This window comes from Geospiza fortis, unplaced genomic scaffold (assembly GCF_000277835.1).
Source record: "Geospiza fortis unplaced genomic scaffold, GeoFor_1.0 scaffold244, whole genome shotgun sequence".
NCBI classification, from domain to species: domain Eukaryota; kingdom Metazoa; phylum Chordata; class Aves; order Passeriformes; family Thraupidae; genus Geospiza; species Geospiza fortis.
This window is the reverse complement of record NW_005054370.1, coordinates 3,060,881-3,080,412: the sequence shown is the minus strand read 5'-3', so window position 1 is coordinate 3,080,412 and position 19,532 is coordinate 3,060,881. Positions and strand designations below refer to the sequence as shown.

The 19,532-nt window shown below is 45.3% G+C and overlaps 1 protein-coding gene across 2 annotated transcripts in view; it reads left to right on the top strand.

Moving 5' to 3' along the window:
- Window positions 1-19,532, top strand: part of TMEM104 (transmembrane protein 104) — a 42,580-nt gene that overhangs the window by 1,035 nt on the left and 22,013 nt on the right. The window contains exons 2-7 of one of the 2 annotated variants that reach the window (XM_014308483.2): window positions 899-1,020; window positions 2,943-3,024; window positions 3,915-4,017; window positions 4,408-4,488; window positions 8,737-8,836; window positions 9,614-9,722. In XM_014308483.2, coding sequence (XP_014163958.1) covers window positions 899-1,020; window positions 2,943-3,024; window positions 3,915-4,017; window positions 4,408-4,488; window positions 8,737-8,836; window positions 9,614-9,722 — 597 coding nt within the window. The remainder of the gene's footprint in view (window positions 1-898; window positions 1,021-2,942; window positions 3,025-3,914; window positions 4,018-4,407; window positions 4,489-8,736; window positions 8,837-9,613; window positions 9,723-19,532) is intronic. The other variant, XM_031059991.1, reaches the window with a different exon arrangement.

Genomic DNA, 19,532 nt, shown 5'->3' with positions numbered 1-19,532 from the left:
AGATGTCTAACCTGGCTGAACATCCCAGGCACCATTCTCATTTCTGCTTGACCAAAGGAGAATCATGGTTCTGGGATGTTCAGCAAAAGATGAATTTGCTGTGCTTATGCCAGTGAAGTGCTCTCAGGGTCACTGGGGAATTGTTCTCCTGATGTTAATTGCTCCACACCCAGAAAAGTCTGCTCATACACAGCTCTTTACTGGTTTTCCTCTGGAGGGACTCTGACCTATATTTAAAAAAAAAGCCCCACTAAAGCACAACAACTTTGGCAGTTTTTGATCTTTAAATGAGCTAAATTCTTAGCCTGGGGGGTCCTGTCCATGTGCAGAGTTCTCTTTTGTCTCTGGACACTGAGAAAGCTCATTGCCAGAGAAGATAAAATTCTTTCCCTTCAGGAAGTAAAATCCCTTCTTCACAATATGCTCAGCTTCTTACTGGTAAAATAGCAAGCAGGCTTTGAATTAGAATTCTACTTGGATATTTCCTGCTTGATTGAGAATAAAAGCTCCTGAAAAGTACATAGCCATAACTACTTGTGTTCAGGTCAGAAAAAAGGAGAGACCCCAACCCATAGCACAGACCTTCTGGTAGAAGGCAGTGATTTGAAAACAAACAGAAAAGAATCTCATGCACTTTATAACTTTACAAGCTAGAGAGAAAAAAATATAATTTAAAAGAATTAGAAAAATAGAGGGGAATAGCTGTTTCTTCAGAAATGTGCTGACACCCACATTGTTCTCTTTGGATTTCAGTCCCTTCCTCCAGGTATTTCTCACATGGACTTGTTCCCACCCTGCTGGCTCAGGGATTGCCCTCTCCATTTAAATCAGGGTGCATGTGGGGTGTTTGGGATGATTCCTGGCACACTCTGATGCTGGATCATGTGGCTGATTGCAGGTTGGCCTGGTGTACATGTTCAACCTCATTGTTGGAACAGGAGCCCTGACCATGCCCAAGGCCTTTGCCACAGCAGGGTGGCTCGTCAGCCTCGTCCTCCTGATGTTCCTGGGATTTATGAGGTAGGATGTGTGTGTGTGTCTGTGTCTGTCTGTCTCTTTAGAGGACTGGGAGGTTCAGCTGGGTGAGGGCAGTGTAAAGAGTTTTGCTGTTTTCCTGTGTGCTCTGTCCCTCTGCTCCTTGAGTGTTGATTTCTGTGGTGGTGTTGCCTGTGGACCTGATGTGGAAGGATGCACTTCCTGACTCTCTGGTACATCCCATTTCCTGACTGATAGGAAGGACTTTTCCTCCAGTCCAGAGTCTTCTGGGACCTTTATCCCCACTACCTTTTTGACATTGTCCTCACAGTGGATACATTCCATGCTCACCTCTGTCACACATCAGTTCCCGAAACACCAACCAGGTCACAGGTGGCACAGGGGCAAATCTTTCCTTTGTGACTTGCAGGTGTGTAAGCTTTCTCTTGGCTTCTGGCAACGCTCTCACAGCTGAAAGAGTGTCAGGAACACAAATTCCTTTATAGCCAGGCCTGTCTTAGCCCCTTCAGACCTTTGCTGCTCAAGACTCTGGAGATGGTCTCCTGTTTGTCACACTGGTTCACTGTGAGCCCCTGCCCAGGTACCTCCCTGCTGGAGCAGCAGGTGGAGCTGAAGGCTGTGGATACAGCACTGATTGCTGAAGAGTTGCTGCTACAGTTGCCATCTTCTGGTGGGCTGGGAATCCCTGTTTGCTTCTTGATTGGTTTTAAAATAAAATAAAACAAAATTCCCTCCTGCCATTTGTACAAACGGACTTTTGAAGTGCCAGCCTTTTCAGTAAGCAGTTCTGCCAGCCTGAATGTGCCTTTGATTTGGAGACAGAGCTTTTGGGATCTGTTCTGTGCTAATGTGCAGGGAGACTGAATGGTCAAATGTTTGTGACTGCCCCACCTCAGAGCTGGGTGCTGCAAAGGCTTGGTAAAATGATATCTGTGGGGTTTCCAGTAACTGGGAGCTTTAGGAGCAATTCCTTTTAGTTACATTAGTTTAAAAGCATAAATTCAGCATATGGAATTCAGCACCAGCAGACAATCCTTCAAGGTCGGCAGGAGAGCACAAACCTCCAAATCTGTGTACCAGAACTGCACTGGATTAAGCTCAGAAGACACAGCTCGAAGTGCTGCATGCCTTGGGAGCTCTGTTGCTTTTGTTCTGGTACTTGTGACTTCCTCATGCCCACTGGGCACCTTTGGTGCAGGAAAAGCCTGGGCAGAAATTGCTACACAGGCCTCAGCACTTCCTTTTATTCTTGCAAAACTCATCTCTTACTTGAACTTGATAGGCAAGTTCAGTTCCTGAAGTAGTGAGAAACCACTTTAAAGCCTTAAATAAGATTGATTTGAGGGGGTTTTAAAATTTATTGATTAATATTACAGGACTGGTTTTAGCTGAGATAATGATATTCATTCCATCAGTGGCTCTCCTGTCTCCCTGGACAGCTTTTCCACTGGCCTCCAGCATTTGCCTGCATGTGTGATGTGCTTCTTCTTCTTGTATTGCTGCTTTGCTTCTGATGCCATGTGTAAGATTCTTTAAGGGACCAGAGTATCTTTGCCATGAGCTTCAGAGAACAACTGGGTTTGTCCTAGGTTCTAAAAAGAGGAAGGAGACTTGCTTTCTAACAAAGATCAAAGTTCTCTTGCTGTCTTCAACCCACAGGAACACCAGGAATGTGCCTTCCAAATATCTAAAGTGTCTTATTATATCTGAATGTGTGTTACATTTTACTGCATATTGTGGTCTGCTTGAACACCTGAATCTCAAGAGCTGAAGGAAGCAATAAACTGAGATGAAACACTATAAAAACAGTGTGTGGGGAGCTGGCAAAAGGATTGTTTTGATTTGTTTGTTTTCTCCTACAAACAGATGGGAATTATTCTCCATCTCTGTTCTGTGACAGTTCTTGAGTATTACTGATGATATCAATTGAATTCTTCTCTCTGTAGCTATATGACTACAACCTTTGTGGTGGAAGCCATGGCTGCTGCAAATGCCCAGCTGAGATGGAAGAGAATGGAAAAACGCAAGGTTTGTGTGGGGTTTAATTCTCCTTTTCTTCCTGTTGTTTTATCACGTAGGATTTTCCTGGCATTCCCCTGCATCTTTGCCTTGTCTTGTTACTAACTCTAAGGAAATAAATTTCTACTGTACTTAACTTTGCCATATAAAATATAGCTGTTAGTTCCCTGTGGGGTTGCTCATTAAAGACAGGATTTTCTGTTCCTGCTTTGAAAAATCTCTTGTGCTGTTCACATTTCTTACTGATCACGCTCTCCTTGCTCAGAAGCGCTGCTCAGTGAATGTGGAGAGGTGGCAGCCAATATATTGGTGCTATTTGGAGTGTGCTGAGGACTATAAATCCTTGCTGATCTCAGGTCATTTAACTGGGACAGGCTGGGATGTCCTTGCTGTTACTTGGGCAGTATCCCAGGTTGTGGACAGTTCTGAATTATGTCCTTGCTGTGAAACTTACTTGTAGCTTTACTGGATCAGAGGGAGGCATAATTGTTTGCACTGATTTAGACCCCTGGCTTGGTGTTAGTGGGGTGGAGTTAGGACCTAGACCTGCTTGTGCTAGCTAAATATGCTTGGATTATTTTTTTTCTCCCAGTTCTGCAACACTGCAGATCTTCCTGAAGTTTCCAACTTCCTTGTGCCACTTATCACTACATGAACTGGGCAGTGTTGCTGTGTATGTGACCTGGGGCTGGTACATATCACTCACTTCAGCCTGCTCTGCTAGTGTCCTCCTCTGCCCTCCACAGCATCCTCTGGGTTCCCTGGTATTGCCTTTGCTTGCATGTCCTCCCCTCCTGTTTGGGACCTTCCTTTGAGTGTCTGGAAGTAATCATGGTGCTGGGGGTGGCACAGCCTGTACTGTAGGTAGCAGATATCTCAGCAGTGATCTTTTCATCCAGGAGGATGATGAAGATGAGGATTCTTCCTCTGGAGTGTCTGACAGTGATGTTCTCCTCCAAGATGGCTACGAGCGAGCAGAGACACGGCCTATCCTGTCAGTTCGTGAGTACCCAGTTCATGCTCTCACTGGTATGAGGCCTCTTCTCTGCAGACAGTGTTCCAGTGGGCTCCTCTGTCCATTTCACCCTTACTTCCACATGCTCTCATCCCAAAGTCCTCAGCACTTGCAAGATAAGACTCATTGAGAATTCAGTTTGCCTTCTGCAGCCTGATAGAGATCTTTTCCCTCTACGTCAATAAGATGAGAACATCTTATTTTCTAAACACCTTAGACTAGCTTCAGCACAGTAATTGGCCCAGTGACTCTGCAGCTGTGGAATTGTACTTACTGTCCTTCAAACTGCTGCTAGAGGTTCCCAAGTATCCAGGTAACCTGGCCTTAGGGCTTATTGGAGGGACTGGTTGAAACACTTCTTGTTTTTTAACTTGCAGAGAGACGTGGCTCAGCCAATATCTTTGAAATCACTGAGAGGGTGGAAATGGGCCAGATGGCTTCCATGTTCTTCAATAAAGGTAAGTGATGAACATTTTCAAAAGTCCCTTTGGGTTCTCCTGCATGTTGTGTGTATAGCTGTAAGTTCTGTAAGTTTGCATGCTTCTCAGTGTGGGTTTGCATCCTAAGTTTGTGACAATTCCACCCAGATGTGCTGTTCCTTCTCACTGTGGACTGTATTCATCCTCCTGTGTGGTGTTTCTATAAAGTATTTATAGGTCAGGTGGGTCAGAACCTGCTGTGGTGGGCATGGAACCAGCAAAACACTGCAGGTTATGGGAGCAGTGTCTTGATAAAGGCAAGTGCCTTTTCTGACTGCAGTTCACCTACCTCTGAACTGCATGTGTCCTCTGTGATCTCCACTTTCTGAAGCAGTAGGGCCCAGCTGTAATGTTTTCCAGTTGCATTTTGGTTGTAGCATTTGAGAATAAAACATTCAGGCTTCTCTGAGCCTTGTAGATAGCAGTCTGAAGGGGAGACTTCTGATGGGAGCTTCTAGGCATTATCTGCATCTGGGGAATTATCAAGAGCTGGGACACAAACTCCTGAAGAGGTCCCTGCTGAGGATGTCATAGGCAGCTGGCTTGTCTTTTTGCTTTTAAATGTCTTTTGTATGCCAGGGAACAAACTTGTAACCCTGCTCTAATAAAGCCCCATCCATTGCTGCATGTGATAGAAATGCAAACCACAGTGATGAAGATTCTGAAACCTGGAAAGCAGGACAATGAAATGCTGTGCAGAGCCAGAACATCATCAGACACCATGGCTGTGCATTTTTGAGCCTGTCAGGCCCCATTTTTTGTGGAAAGTGGTGTTTTCCCTTGTTCACTGGCTTGCAAAGAGGTAATGGAAGGCTGGGTTTTTTCCACTACCTTACATCAGTGTTATACCAGTGTAAAGCTGTTGCCTCTGAAGGACAGCTGGGCTTAAGGAGTGAATATTCTTTGAACTTTATTTTTTGCTTTTAAAGTTAATTGAAAAAAACTTTTTAATTTTCCTGCATGCCTCTTCTGGGATTTTGTAGATTTGAATCACTTAGGACTATCAAAATAATCCACCTTGGACTAGGCTGCCACGCTTCTAGTCAGAGAAGTGAAGTGTGTCAGAAACATCTTGTTCCTGGTCTTGCCTGTACCACTGAGTTGTTATGACCTAAGGCAAGTTTTCTTGCTTGTTTGCTTTGCTGTGTGTAAAATATGGTGAACATATCCCTGTCTCTTGATGCTCCTCTGAGGAGTAATATTTGAAGAGTGCTTTGAGAGCAATCATGTAGCAGGGTTTAGCTGTATTGCTGAGGATTGGGCTGTGGAGGATGGGGATCACAGGAGTCAGAGTGTTCTCATCAAGTTTCAGGAGGCCCCTTCTCTGCAAGTGCTTCATAGGGGAGCTGGAAAGGACCCCCAGGAACCAGGCAGGTTCTGGGCCTCTCTGGTGCTCAGCCAGTAGAGGGTGCTGGGAATATGTGTCCTCTCTCCATCAGCACTGATGTAGCTTCCGAGCAAAGTGAAATAAACTGCTTAGTACTCTTAAATCTTAATCCCTCTTCTTAATGTTGCTTTAGCCAGAGATATCTGATTTCTGTGTTAGGGATCCTCCCCAGGGTCTGCTCAGCCCATGACAAGGGGATGAATCCATCTGCAGGAGGTGGCTGGAACAGCTGTAGGCCATGGCCTGACCCTACTTGTGACTTCCAGATGGGGTGAGGTGCCCACAGCAAAGGACCTGGGGCAGGTGTAATTCATTTGCTGCTTTCCCTGTGTCAGGGCTCAGCAGTGAGGCTCCATCCCTGTCACTGATTCAGAGACACCCTCTGGCCTGCCAGAGGCTGCAGAGACAGACAGGTGAAGGACCTCCCTCTGCAGGTCCCTGCTGAGGTGCTCCCTCCCCACAGCTGCACAGAAAGGCCTTCAGCGAGGGCAGCAGCTCAGTGACCACTTAGTGCTGAGAAACTGGGCCACACTGGGGAATTCCCAGCTCCAAGCACCAGCCTGTGAGGTTTCACAGCTGGCAAATGTCTGGGTGTTTACTGATGATATACAATGTATGGATCCAAACCCAAGGTGATGGAGGGCTTTACAGCCTCCAGAGGGAAGGCTGATGAAAGCTGTGCAGTAGACCTCAAAACCCCTGATTTCTAGTGAGTTCTCTGCTCCTTTCCATTGACTGATTTTTATTTTCAACAATCTGACAGGAGTTGAATCTGCAGTCCTAGGAGGTAAGCTAGGGATAAATCTCAATTTCAGATTGTCTGCTTTCTTAAAGGGAGCTGACTTAGGTTTAGGCTGTGAAGAGACTGTGTGCTCTTTTGAAAGAGCTGGCTCTGAAAAACTACTTTTTTTCTTGATTTGATTTTTTTACTTTTTAATGTTGGGTGCTTTCTTCTGGAACTGAGCAGTCATTTATTGCAGTAATAGATTCTAGGCACATCTATCACGCTCTTTCCTCACAGGAAGTAATTGCTTTGTTTTTTCTCCTCGTTTTGTGCCAAGTAATGAAAGTATTGATCAGGGAGGGTCAGCAGCAGTTTATAAAATAACTGATGTTAAAGTCTTCCTGTCTTGGAGAGGAGTGTCACCTGTGCTTCCTGCAGACAGAGAGAGGTCTGCATTGGAATGGGGGTTGCTGCTGGGTACTGGCTGGCGCTGCTGGTCGTGTCAGCTTTATTTTGTGTGGGGGGCAGCTGAGTCCTGAGACCAGTTGCAGATCCCAAAACAGAATATCTATCTGAGTCTGTGTAGCTCTCAGCTTTGTGTCTCCGCTGCTTCTGTCCTATATTAGATATTTTTTAAAACCTTCAACCCTTCTCAGTGGGAAATTGGAAAAGACTGCTAGGTGGTTTGTTGCTGTCTCCAGAACAAGGCAGAGACTCCCTAACTGTGAAGACATCTTTCACAGAGCAAGAAAACAATGGGAGAACTATATAGAATGATCTGACAATTTCTGTAGCAAGTCCATTTGTCTCCAGGAACAACTCTAGAGCACTGATTTAGTGTGCTACTGTACAGAAGCAGGGCAGCTGATACAGCCCCTTTCATGCTAAGCAGGCTCAGCATATGCAATAATTTATTTAAACAACGGAGAATACCTAATAATGTTTCCTGACATCCAGAGATCCAGGGGCAGTATGATGGCAAAACATGGCAAAGCTTTGAGGCACCCAAGCACTGTAGGAATGAGTCTTCAGTCCTGCAGCAGTGTTGTCCTTGTTTGATAGTTGTCACAGCTGTGAGTGTGAGGTTTGCTCAAGCTGCGCTGGGATTAAGCATCAGGTGGCAACACAACTTGAAACTATGGGCAGGTTTCTTGAGCTGTTTTCCTTCAATGTCAACTTCCTAAATTAAATAAATTTGAGACTTTTATTCTGTAACTCATCTGACTCTGAAATAAAATATCTTCCAACTTGTTGGTGAGATTTATACAGACTTGCTTGCAAGAAGAGAATCCTGGAGTCTCATCAAGCATTTCTTTATCCCTTTAGATTTTAGCTTTTCACAGTGGTGTCTTCTTGTGTCTCAGTAAGGCTGTTCTGTGCACCTAGTTAATTTGTGTAAGATTTTCTTTTAATCTCATAGGTGAAGGCAGGGCAAGCTTTAAATTAAAAATAATTTTTTAAAAAGCAGAAAAAAATAATCCCAAAAAATTAGTAGGGAGAGGAACAGTGTATGTGGTGGCATCAGGGTAAGCGGGATGCAGAAACAGTTTTAAAGCTTTGCAGGATTGTACCTTAGCTCAAGTTGCCAGTGGTAGGGAATCTCCCAAAGCAGCTCCATTTCAGCCCATTGGAATCTGAGCTCTGAAGGGCTAAATCCCTACAAGTCCATATTGTGAAGGTCCTGCAGGTTTGCAGTCAGAGGATTTGGAATCAGCAGAGCCTAGAAGCATTCTCTCTGCATTTCACTTTGTCAGGCTGTGCTCACACTGAGTCGGAGAGCATCACCCAGATGTTTGCCTGTGGCTGTTCAGAGCTGACAGCTTTGGCAGGTGACTTATGTGAGACCTGTTGGTCCTGACTGCAGGATGGGCTTGAACTAGAGGGTTTATTTAGTGTCAGTACCAGGTATTGAAGGTGGCAGAGTGGAGCTCTGAGACCACTCATGCCCCATCAGTTCCTGTTCCATGGTAAGTTCCCTGAGCTTGGGTGGTTTGCTGCAGAAACTATGGAGGCAAATGGTGATTCAAGATCTTAAAATTTTTGTATATTTGAAGTACAGAGAACAAGAGTCTCTGTGTACTCTGCTGAATCTAGACAATATTTTCTTTTTCTGCAGTGGGTGTCAACCTCTTCTATTTCTGCATAATTATCTACCTCTATGGAGATCTGGCAATCTATGCAGCAGCGGTGCCAGTCTCCCTAATGCAGGTGACCTGGTAAGTGTGCTTACTCCTGAGGGGCTGTGTGCTGCCAGGGAACAGGGCAGGCTTAGGGTTTGGTGGGGTGATAAGTCTGACTAGGATCAGCTGTACTTTCCAGAGCATGGGGTGGAGAAATGACTCAAGGATAGCTCATCTCTTGTGGGTGGGTGGTGAAGTTGTTTTGTATTCCCCACCTGTGTGCCTGCTGCCTGACTGCAAAGTAGCTGACCTGATTCCAGACAAGTGCTCAGGTGTGCAGTATTTCCAGCTTCAGCACTTGCAGACATGAGACTTGTTGCTCCATAATTTGATTGCAATACTCTGCAATATGTTCCCTTCTCTCTCCCTTTGGGTAAGAGTTGAGGGGTGTGATGCTTACTAAGCCTGAGGCCAGTGAGTGGTGATGGTACGTGGACTTAGCTCTGGACTGGGAGTGGTGCCTTTCTCAAAGAAACAGATAAAAAAATAGATTGGTTTTATCAAATCTGCTCTGGATTTGTACTTCAGTCTTGAAAAATAGAAAACCTTAGCGATCCATAAAAGATCTAAGCTCACCAGCTTGATAATTAAATGGCAAAACTTGAAAATAACTGCAGGCAATCCAAGAATTTGCCTTTAAACCTCTGGTACTCAGCAACTTGCTGTGTTACACTGTCCAGAAAATGTAAGGAAGTGAGTGTGACCAGGGACAGAGAGGAGGATTGGCCTCCTCTCATTCTTCTTTCTTGCAGGAGAGGGGAAGACATCTGCTAGGAGTTAATTATTCTCTTTTGTTTCTCCCTCCTTTCCCAGCAGTGTCACTGGCAACCATTCTTGCAGTGTTGGAGACAGCACAAAGTACAACGACACGGACAAATGCTGGGGGCCAATTCGAAGGATTGATGCTTACAGGCTGTATCTGGTGAGCTTCTGGAATTGGGATGACCACTGTTGCCATTTAAACTCTGCTTCTAGTGCACAGGGAGTTTTTTTCTTGTAGAAATAATGTAGTTCAAGTGAACAACAGAATATTAAACTTTTGGTTCAGTCTGACTTTTTTGCCGAAATACCCCCTCCCTATTCTTGGTGACATGGCTGTGTTTGAACTTGTTGGCCATCAGAATGGTTCTTATGGTTTCGAGTTTGAGTCCTGTCCATCTTGGTGTGTAGTTTTATATTGCTTAAGCAGGTGAGATATTTTTGCCAAAGGCTGGGTTTTTCTTCACTGTTTTTTTTTTTCAGTGGCTGGCTAATTAATATTTGCTTGGGGGTAATTGTTGTCAAGATACTGAAGTATATTAAACTCACTTGAGTGCTTTAGAATATAAAATACCCAGAGTTGGAAACGACTCACAAGGATCATTGAGTCCATTCTTTATGTGAATAAAATTGTTAATGCTGCAGGAGAATCTGCTACTTGAAAGATGATGGAAACAACCAGCTTAGACAACATCCAGTGGTATACACTGCCTTAGTAATAGCTTTGTCTAGTTCAGGATTGTCTATTGCATCTAATGCTGTGCTGGGGTTCTACTCTGACCCCAGGGTTTTTCTCAGAGGATGATGAACATGGCTTCTTTAGAGCCTGGGGAGCGCTGAGGGCTCGTTTTTGGAGACAGATGTCGTTAGGGCAAAATGGGAGGAGGGAAGGATGCTAGTGCTGCACAGTGTGGCTTCTGTTAAGGGTCTCAGTGAGAATTTTAAGTAAAAGGAATGAGGGTGGCTACGTGTGTGCCGAGAAATCCAGAGGTAATTTTGGAGTCAGTACATTTTGGAGATGCAGTGGATCACATCCAGTGTCACTGCAAAAGTAAGAGCTGGGCCTCAGAAATATTAGTGATTGTCAAAGACTAGTTAATTATTTAAGAGAAATATTATTGCTTTATTAAATTCTGTCTTGGTCTGTTTCTTTAAAACTTCTAGAAGATTGAAGATTTCCTTCCTGAATTTCAATAACTCTCCCTGACCCAGCAGAAGGAGCTAGTCAGAAAAGGCAGACATGCATTAATTACTGCCTGTGTCTCTCAGATATTGTGTCTATAATTCATGAAGATAATTGTTGTTAGGACTTGCAAAATTAAAAAAATTAAGACTCTGTAAGCATTAGACTTGAAGTCTGTGTACATAACTCTCAGAGGAGCTTTTCCCTCTGCTTGTCTTGTGGATTTGGAGAATAAATATCTGCAAAGTCTTTGCTAGCGGTTAATCCTTTTCTGCTCAGTAACTGGGATGAGGCTTCAGTGTTGTTCTCTACGCCCTCTTAGGTGGAGGATGGGATTGTTTGTGGGAGAGCAGACCGGTCTGTAGTGGGTTACTGGTGGGGGTCAGTTCTCACAATCACTATTTTCGGGATGCTTCTGGGTGTCAGCCTTATCTCTACGTTCTGCTTTTCTGTTAAAAGTCTCTAATGTTGCTTACTGGGTGAAGTTGGGAGTAATCTGGAACTTGTTCTGCCTCCAGCTCTTCTGGTCCCACTCCCTGTTTGACCTGTGTGATTTCATTCTCCAGAAAACAGAGAGGATGGTGACCTCTTTAGAGAGGGATAAGAGATGTAATCATTTATAAAACACTCAGATCACAGTACTGACCCTGGCTTTGAGTTTGGGCTGCCTCCAAAGTGGCTATGCTGGTTAATATTTTCCCCACTGTCCTGTTTGTAGTGTGGACAACTAGTGACCAGTTGAGCTCTTAAACTTTCTGAGAGAAACCTGGGGAGGGGAAGGCAGGGCAAGGAAGTCATTTGACTTCAAGCAAAAAAAATTAGTAGTAAACCATTGTAATTATCTCTACGCATTTTGTCCAAGATTCTTGTGTATAGAAGTAGAGTTTTGAACATGCGAGAAAAGCTGAAACCTGCCTGTCTGAAGGAGAAAATGCAACATGAAAGTGAGGAGGGGAGAGATGCATCAAGAGCACAGCTTCTCTTGGTCCCAGGGGATCATACCCATAGAGAACTATTCTCTTTTCTTAACTTTCTATTTTGAATTCTTGCCTGATGGAATAATTCAGGTTCCACGTTTCAGTGGACAAACAAGGTCTCTTTTTGCAAACAAGTTCCCCTGTGGCAAGGGGACAGATGGACACTGTGATCCCAAAAGAAAGCAGCTGAGTTTTGGATCAGCCCTTTTGTCCTAGATGCCTGCTTCTAGTTTTCCTACCTTATCTTAGTACTGTATTTAGGTTTAAGTGATCTAGGAGGAAGATGTGTGGATGTAACTAAAATGTCTTGCTTGTTCCAGTGAAGCAGTTCTCTGGAAGTAGTGTTATATTTCATACTCTGTGCATGACCCTACAGAAAACCTATTTTGGAGGAGAATAATCTATTTGAGGTCTTTCTGGACAAATAGTGCCAATGGGAGCTGCTTTGTGCCAAGTCACACCAGTCTGCCAAAGACCCGTGCTGCCTTCCTGCTGTCAACTTTTTCTCTCCCAACACTGTGTCTTCTTTTCGACAAAAACCATTTCAAACATTGACTCTTCAAGCTGGGGATAAAGAGAGGAATAATGGCTGACGTAAAAATCCTTTTTCATGCCTTATTGTCTAAAAAGGCTTCTGGAAGCTGTCTCTGCTCTGATTACTGTGAATGGAAGCTGGAAACTATGTACATAATGAGAATATTTAGACAGATTAAATTCTTCTCTTGAGACTTTCTTGTCTATGCAGCATCTTTATTGCTGCTCCAAGATTTCACACCTAAGTGTGTCTGCAGAGTCTTCAGAGACCACTAGGCCCCTATTAACCTTTGTCTGAACAAATGGTTGTCTCACTTCTTGTTTATAAATTGCTTTGGAAAATAAAAACTTGCAAAACAAATAAGTGAAGGCAGGTGCAGGAAATATGTAAATAGACTTTTGCTCCTGTCCCATCACCAGCAGGTGCTAATACTTGCCTCCTTTTTGGGACCATAAAAGACCTGGGAGGTTTGAAGGGTGAGCCTTGCTGTGCTGTTCCACTCCTGTGAGGGCAAGACTCTGCAGGACAAATTTTCTTCCAAGAAAGGTGAGTGTTGGGCAGTCTAGTGACCTTGTTTAAGGCAGGCAGTGATCACAGTTAAAGCAGATCAATGGCTTTCTATCTTTGCTTCAGACCCGTTACTGCCCTGCCACGTCCTCAACAGCTGGAGTGACTCCCAAGTCCCTTGGCTGTCTCTGGCTGTGCTGAGGAGAGGGTCACGTTCTCTCAGTGCTGAATTCACACTTCAATGCAGCTGCTTTATCATGCTCTCTGTAGGTTCCACTGGGCTATGCTGGGGAGGTCGTGGGGACGGCGCAGCAGATTTAAGTTTCAGATCTTTCATTGTAACACTTCCTTGTCTTTCTGTCGAAGTCATGTGGGAATGTGTTATGATAGTCCCTGTTTCTAGAAAGCAGGTACTGAGATAAATAAGAGATTAAATCCTAGGGATCAGCAGCTATTCAGCATCTGATCCAAACTGTGTTCATGACCTGGCAAACAATGCTTCTGTTCTGTACCAGGGCAGCCGTTGAGGCTGAAATCTCTACTCTGTTCTCACAGCCCTCCTCTTCTGGCAATCTGGGACATGGTGTCTTCCCATGATGGAAAGGAAATGGCTTAAATTCTCAAGGGGAGCCGTGTGCCTTTCAGAAGAGGCACTGGCACAGGTACTCCTGGTAGCCTGGCTGGGTAGAGCATCAAAGCCACCAGGTGCATCTGTTCTGTCTGAGTCTCTGTTGGTTTTTTTAGCTGATTGGGAAAGGGACGTGGCATCCGCTTGTGCCGGTTCACAGATGCTGCAGTATCGCAGGCAGCCCAGCGGGTGCAGGCCAGGCGAGGATGGGAGCGCAGATGGTTTAATGGAGATTATCCCAGTTGGAAACGTGCTTGTGCAGTGAATAAAATAAGCGGGCTCACAGGCGCTTACTGTCCCTCTTCAGGAGGGGACAATGTCACCCTGGCCCGATGCTCTGATCGGTGACCAGAGCGGGGCCGGGCTGCAGCTGCAGGAGGCTGTGCAGGGAGGGAGGGGGTGGTCTGAGGACACACGTGCTGTTGTACCATTGCTCAGGACCGGCAGAACTTAATCAGCAAATGCAAAGGCTGAACTGCTAAGTGTTGATGTGGATCCCGTCGGCCTCGGTGCGGTGCTGCCTTCCCCGCCCGCTCCGGCTGCAGGCTGGAGTGCTGGGCTTTGTGTGCCTGCTGTACGTGCTCTGCTTCCCTCCACGGCATTTCTCCTTCCTGGCTCTGCCTGTGCCCTGCTCTGGGTAAAGATATCTCAGATTTTTATTGTCAAAATAGATCTTTCCAAATGCATTTACCTGCACTGGGGCAGTTTTATCAGCTTGTTTGGTACACTATGTTCTTGTGGCCTCTCAGTCCATTGTTGGCTTCTGTTGATTTCTCTTTTTTTTGGTCGGTTTTTTTTTTTGTTATATATTTTGCCTCCCAGCAGTGATATGAGAGGAGCCCTCATGGCAGTACTTGAACATCCATGCTTGATCTAAGCTGTCTGTTTCCAACTGGGAGCTGGAGCAACAGAGCTGGAGCAGTGCTGCAAGCAGAGTGCTTCTTCCAAGGGCACCTGGGTTTTCTCCACCATTCCGTTTGCAGCAAATGCTTTTCCTCTGCCCTGCCTTCCTCAGCTGTGCCCTGCAGCAGCATTCGGTAATAAATGGGTCACAGCTGCTGTCTCCTGGATATTTATTCTTACAGGTCTTAGTGTCTAGAGACCTTGAGAACCTGTGATGGGGAAGAAAGCTGCCTCAGAGTTAGGAGCTGGACCAGGGAGGGCTGATTTCACAGCACATCAATCTAAAAGGTTTGGGGCGCTTGTCCTGGGCTCCCAGAGTGAGCCAGTAAAAAGGAAGGAAAGCTGGTGGTAGTCTATCCTGATGGTGTGAAGTCATTATCTTGTTTAAAGAAATTGCTTAAACTGTAGCATTGTTGTGTTCTAGGTTACTTCAGCTTGCAGTAAGGATGCAGCAGGACTGGGGCACTATTAGCTTGTCACCCTGCATATCCTATAAGAAGTTATTAATGGTAAGACCTTCTTGCCAAAAAGATTGCATTATATTCCTTACCACAAATGCTCTGATGTGGTTTACTATGATACTGATATAGAAATATAAATAAACGTACAAAAAAGGCAGCTGCTACTTCTGTGCATAAAGGCAGTTCTGAAAGCCTTCAAAATAAAAAAAAAGCTTTTCAATAGTCCAGAATATTGTGCCATTTCTGTGTGTACAGGGCACCTGAGTTTTGAAGCATTACTGTGACACAAGAGGAATTAGTACTGCATTAAATATCAATATCAGTAGGCCAAATTGTTATAGGTGCCCCTGAAATACGGCTTTGCTTGGCTAAAAGCTGTGTCTCAGAGGCTGACTGGAGTCTTCTCATGCCTCTTGTCTACTCAGCCTCCAAAAAGTAAGGTCAGTTATGTTGTTCTTTTGGTCTGAAGTGGCTGAAGAGGGATAGGAGCCAAGTTCTACTAAAATAAATGGTGTCTGGATGTGGGATGTGAAGGCAACTCTTTATTGTGCAACTAATAGGTTGAAATTGGCACACAGCCTTGTTAATATGGCATAAATCCTGCCTCCTTCATCCTGGTCCGTTCTTCTGTGGACTCATCAATAAATCCTTTCAATTGCTTGCTCATCATATGCCTGTGACAGATAAACTGGCTTTACTGGAGGTTGCCACACTCCTTGTGTTTCCGAATGCAAAGGGATCTTCAGATAATAACTGGACTTGTGAAACAGAGGTTCATCCTGAGCTGTCAGGAGGAGAGGCAGATGAGTGTGGTGTTGTGGAAGTGAAATATAAACTTGTTGTGCCAGTGACCTGAGCTGGAGTTCAGCTCCTGATGGGTGATTTTTCTTGCTTCCTTGTAATTGATGGCATTTTGAGTAAAAGAAATACCAGCCAGAAGGCAAACACTGGGTGAGAGAATCAGCCTTTGGGACCAGACTGAAGCAACTGCAAGACCACACTTTGAAGCAACTAACATTAATGGATTAGCTTGTCTCTTTTCACTGGGAAATCAATAGTGCAGGGAACTGGAATGTGTTTTCTGTAAAGAGCTGTCTGTTCACTTCACAATGAGAAGTGTGTTTTCCTAAGTGGAGCTTGGGTTGTGCTTGTCACTTGGGTGCTGAGCTTTTCCAAAGGACCAGTTGTGTCCCTCTGGTACCTCCAGCAGGCTGGCAAGGGCTGTCTGGAAGGGAAGGGTGCTGTGGTGCTGCTTGAATGCATGGCCAGGTGTGCTGCAGGTGCTACCAGCCCTTCAGAGAAGCAAGGTGCAGGAGATGCAGAGATGCAATGGGCAGGGGCCATCAGTGAGCTCAGACACTCTTGGCCTTCCCCAAGGAAGAATGTCCTGTACACTTTAGTGCTTAGTTTGACTTAGGTGGTGTTGGATGGTGACCATGAACCTTGGAAACAAACCAACTAAACAAACTGGATGAAGCAGTGACTTTACACAGATCTCTGTTTGCTTTTCTGCACATTCTGCAGTTGGAAGCTCACCAGAAGTGATGTTGGGCTCAAACCACAGCCCTGCTGCACAGCACAGCCACCCTGCCAAGGCTGAGAGGCCATGCTGCTGCTTTCCCTGAATAAAGCTGTCCTTTGGAGTCAGCTCACTTGGGCAGCAAGGCACCAAAGCTGACACTGTTCTCTCCTGATACTGGAGACCAATCTCTCCCGAATAGGGCAGGTGTCAGAACTAATATATGTGATCACCCACTCCCTACCCCAAGTGGTAAAGGTTTAAAAAGGGCCTTTTAAAATTTCTTTCTTGGACTAGGCTGTTCCAGCAGAGCCACAAATCTTAGGTTTTCAGAACATTGGTAGAAAATAAGTAATAAATAGATTTCCCCTGTGCGGTGTTACTTTCTGCAGTGATTGTGGCAGCATCCTAGGAACCAGAGCTGAAGAAGATGTGTTAAGTCAGCTAAACAATCCCCTGGAAAATGCAATATAAGCCTTTTTCTCAACAGCATATTTTCCAGTATTCTGTTTGGTGCTTTAGCACCAGCTTTGTTTTTAAACAGAGGTCTGACCTTGCTGCCTGCCTGATTCACATCATTGTTTTCATCTAGTAAGACAGCAGTCTTGATCTCTCATCCCCTGAAATTACCATTAATTCTTTAATATACAGGTAGAAATTATCAGGACTGCAGAACTGTGCAGTTCTGCTGCTATGAACATTATCAGAAGCTGTGGAGGAAAGCTCTGGACAGACCCATATATCTTTTTACTCCTAAATAAGTCTGCAACTTAACGCCATCCTAAATTGCGCTGTATGTCTGAGTGAGATCACTGACGCTCTTGTCCAAAAATGTGGATTTTTGGACTACATCAGCAAATCCCACACGTAGCTCATGCTTCTGTAAGCAGGACTATAAATACAAATAATGCAGCTGGGATTTATCGTGTAAGTTGAAGTTGGTATAATGCTCTGGGGCAGAGCTGGTCTCCCAAGCCTGTTGCACCTGTTTGGTGTGCACTGTGCAGGGAAGAAGGCTGGAAGTGAACAGGCACCCCTTGTTGCCCTGGGCAACAAGGCTTTATCTCTTCCTTTGTCCTAAGTAGTTTTAAAGTGAGAGACTTTCCTTCCCTTCAGGCAACTCCTGCATCACACAGTGGGCAGGATGATGCTGCCCCTGAAGCTGCATCCTCCAGGCAGCTGGAGAATCCTGAGGAACTCAACTGAGAAGTTTGTAGGGGAGAGAAGTAAAGAGAACAAATAACGGCTTCGTGGTGAAAACACTGCTGGTGTTGTGGCAGACAAGGGCTTAGTGGCCTTCAGGAACATTCATCCTTGCTGAACCCAAGTACCTCCTAACCCTGGCAGCTTGTAGCTTGACATGTTTGCAGGGCCCTCTGTGCATCTGTGTCATGCTGGTCCACATCTCCCTTGCTTTGTGCTGTCTAACCCAGGGGCTTTTGTAGTCAATATAAATATTGTTGTAGTTGCCAATGCCCTGCTGGGAGAGGCTACAAATATGCAGGAATCTGGGGCTGTATTTGTGTATAAAGATGATGCCCTCACACTTTCTTGGAGGAAACTCATTAATCTCTCATACCATGCTAATGAACTAGGGAGGCAGAGAACAACTCCTCAAGGTCACCCAGTGTCAGGAAGGAGGAAAGCTCCACTTTCATATGCTGTGGGAGATCAGAGCAAGCTGGTGGGGGGGGGGGTTCAGCCAAATTTGGCTCTGCACCTCCTCTGCTGTCCTTCCAAGTATCACAACCCAAGCATTCAGCTCTCCTGCATCTATCCACTTTGCTACTTCCCTCCTGCTTGTTCAGATGCAATTAGGAGATGCAGAATAAGGGGGAGCCAGGGGTCAAGGAGGCGGTAAAGTGATTACAAGATGCTGCAAACGGCTGTGCCATAAATACTCCAATGATGAAAAATTAGATGCCAGTCACCTCGGGGTTATTGCTGGCCTCTATCTCTCTCTTGTTGTGAAAAATGATAATGGAAGTGTATTTACCCCAGAGAGTGTAAGCTTGCCGCTGGCCGTGATCCTGCACACCCCAGGTATGCCAGGAACAGAATCCTTGCGCCTAATGACTTTCTGAGAACACTTTGTGCCTGAATTCCTTCAAATTAAGTGGAGAAAGAACTGGTATTTCAGGGTATTCTTTCCAAAGTGGAAAGTTCTTGGTGCTCAGAGATTGACCAGCTTCAGAAACAGGCTGGGGCCCTGAGTAAGGGTAGGGAGAGGAAAGGAGAGCAGCACCCTGAAGTGCTGCCTTGCTGTCCATGTGCTGCTTCTGCCTTGGCCTCCCAGAGCTGCATGGAGGCTGCCCAGTTCATAACTGGTTTTTGGTGTGTTGGATCACCAGCAAGATCAGAGTTTAAGGAGCTGGAATGACTACACCTTTTTGCTGGATGGGCAGTTAGAATCAAATGCTGGTGCTGGGCTAGAGCCTTTGAAAAGTTCTAGATAGTATTCAGAACCACTGAAGTTGGTATCTTTGGGAATACAAGCACTTCTTTTCATCCCTTGCAGGAGGTCTTCCATTTTGGAAGAGGCATTAGGATCACTGTGGCACAGGAACTGTAGAAGGCAGCATCCAGCTTAAAGGGCGCTGTGGGTGAAAGGCCTCTTTGCTACACTGGCAAAAATCAGCCTGGCGGCAACCGAGGTCTTAATTCCTGGAGGATATCTCCTCCCTGCCTGAAGGAGCTGGGGAAGAAGGTGGGTGAGGGCTCCTCAGTGCCAGGAATATGCCTGATGTGAGTTATGATTATAGAGCTCTGCCAGGTGTCCCGAGAGCAGCACGTTAATTACCGGAGCTGCTGTGGCAGCTGCCTGCTGTACCCAAAGCATAACTGCCCTTGTTTCTTCAGCTATAAATATTCCTTGTGGATTGTCTGGTGGCTGTGGCCTCCCTCCATTGTGACTTCCTGACTCTGCAGGGGATCTGGAGGTTAAAATCCCTCTTGCCTCTCAACTTCTTTGAGCAATCCTTGTTCTGTGGCTGGTTTATCTCTTTTCAACCAACTTTGAGCTTCATAACAGCTTGTCTGCTGATAACTTACTGCCTATCAGCATGGCCCCTGCTGCAGCCCTGCCTCCAGCCTTGAGAGGCTGTGGATTTTCAGTTTTTTGGTTTTTTTTTTTTAGCTCTCTAAAAAGCTCCTTCCTGAACAATCAGACTCTTTCCATGTATTTATATTTGTACTGTCCGCTGCAAGGGGTAAAGCTTTACCAGGGAAAGCTTGGATTGCCGCCCTTGCTGGTGGGCCAT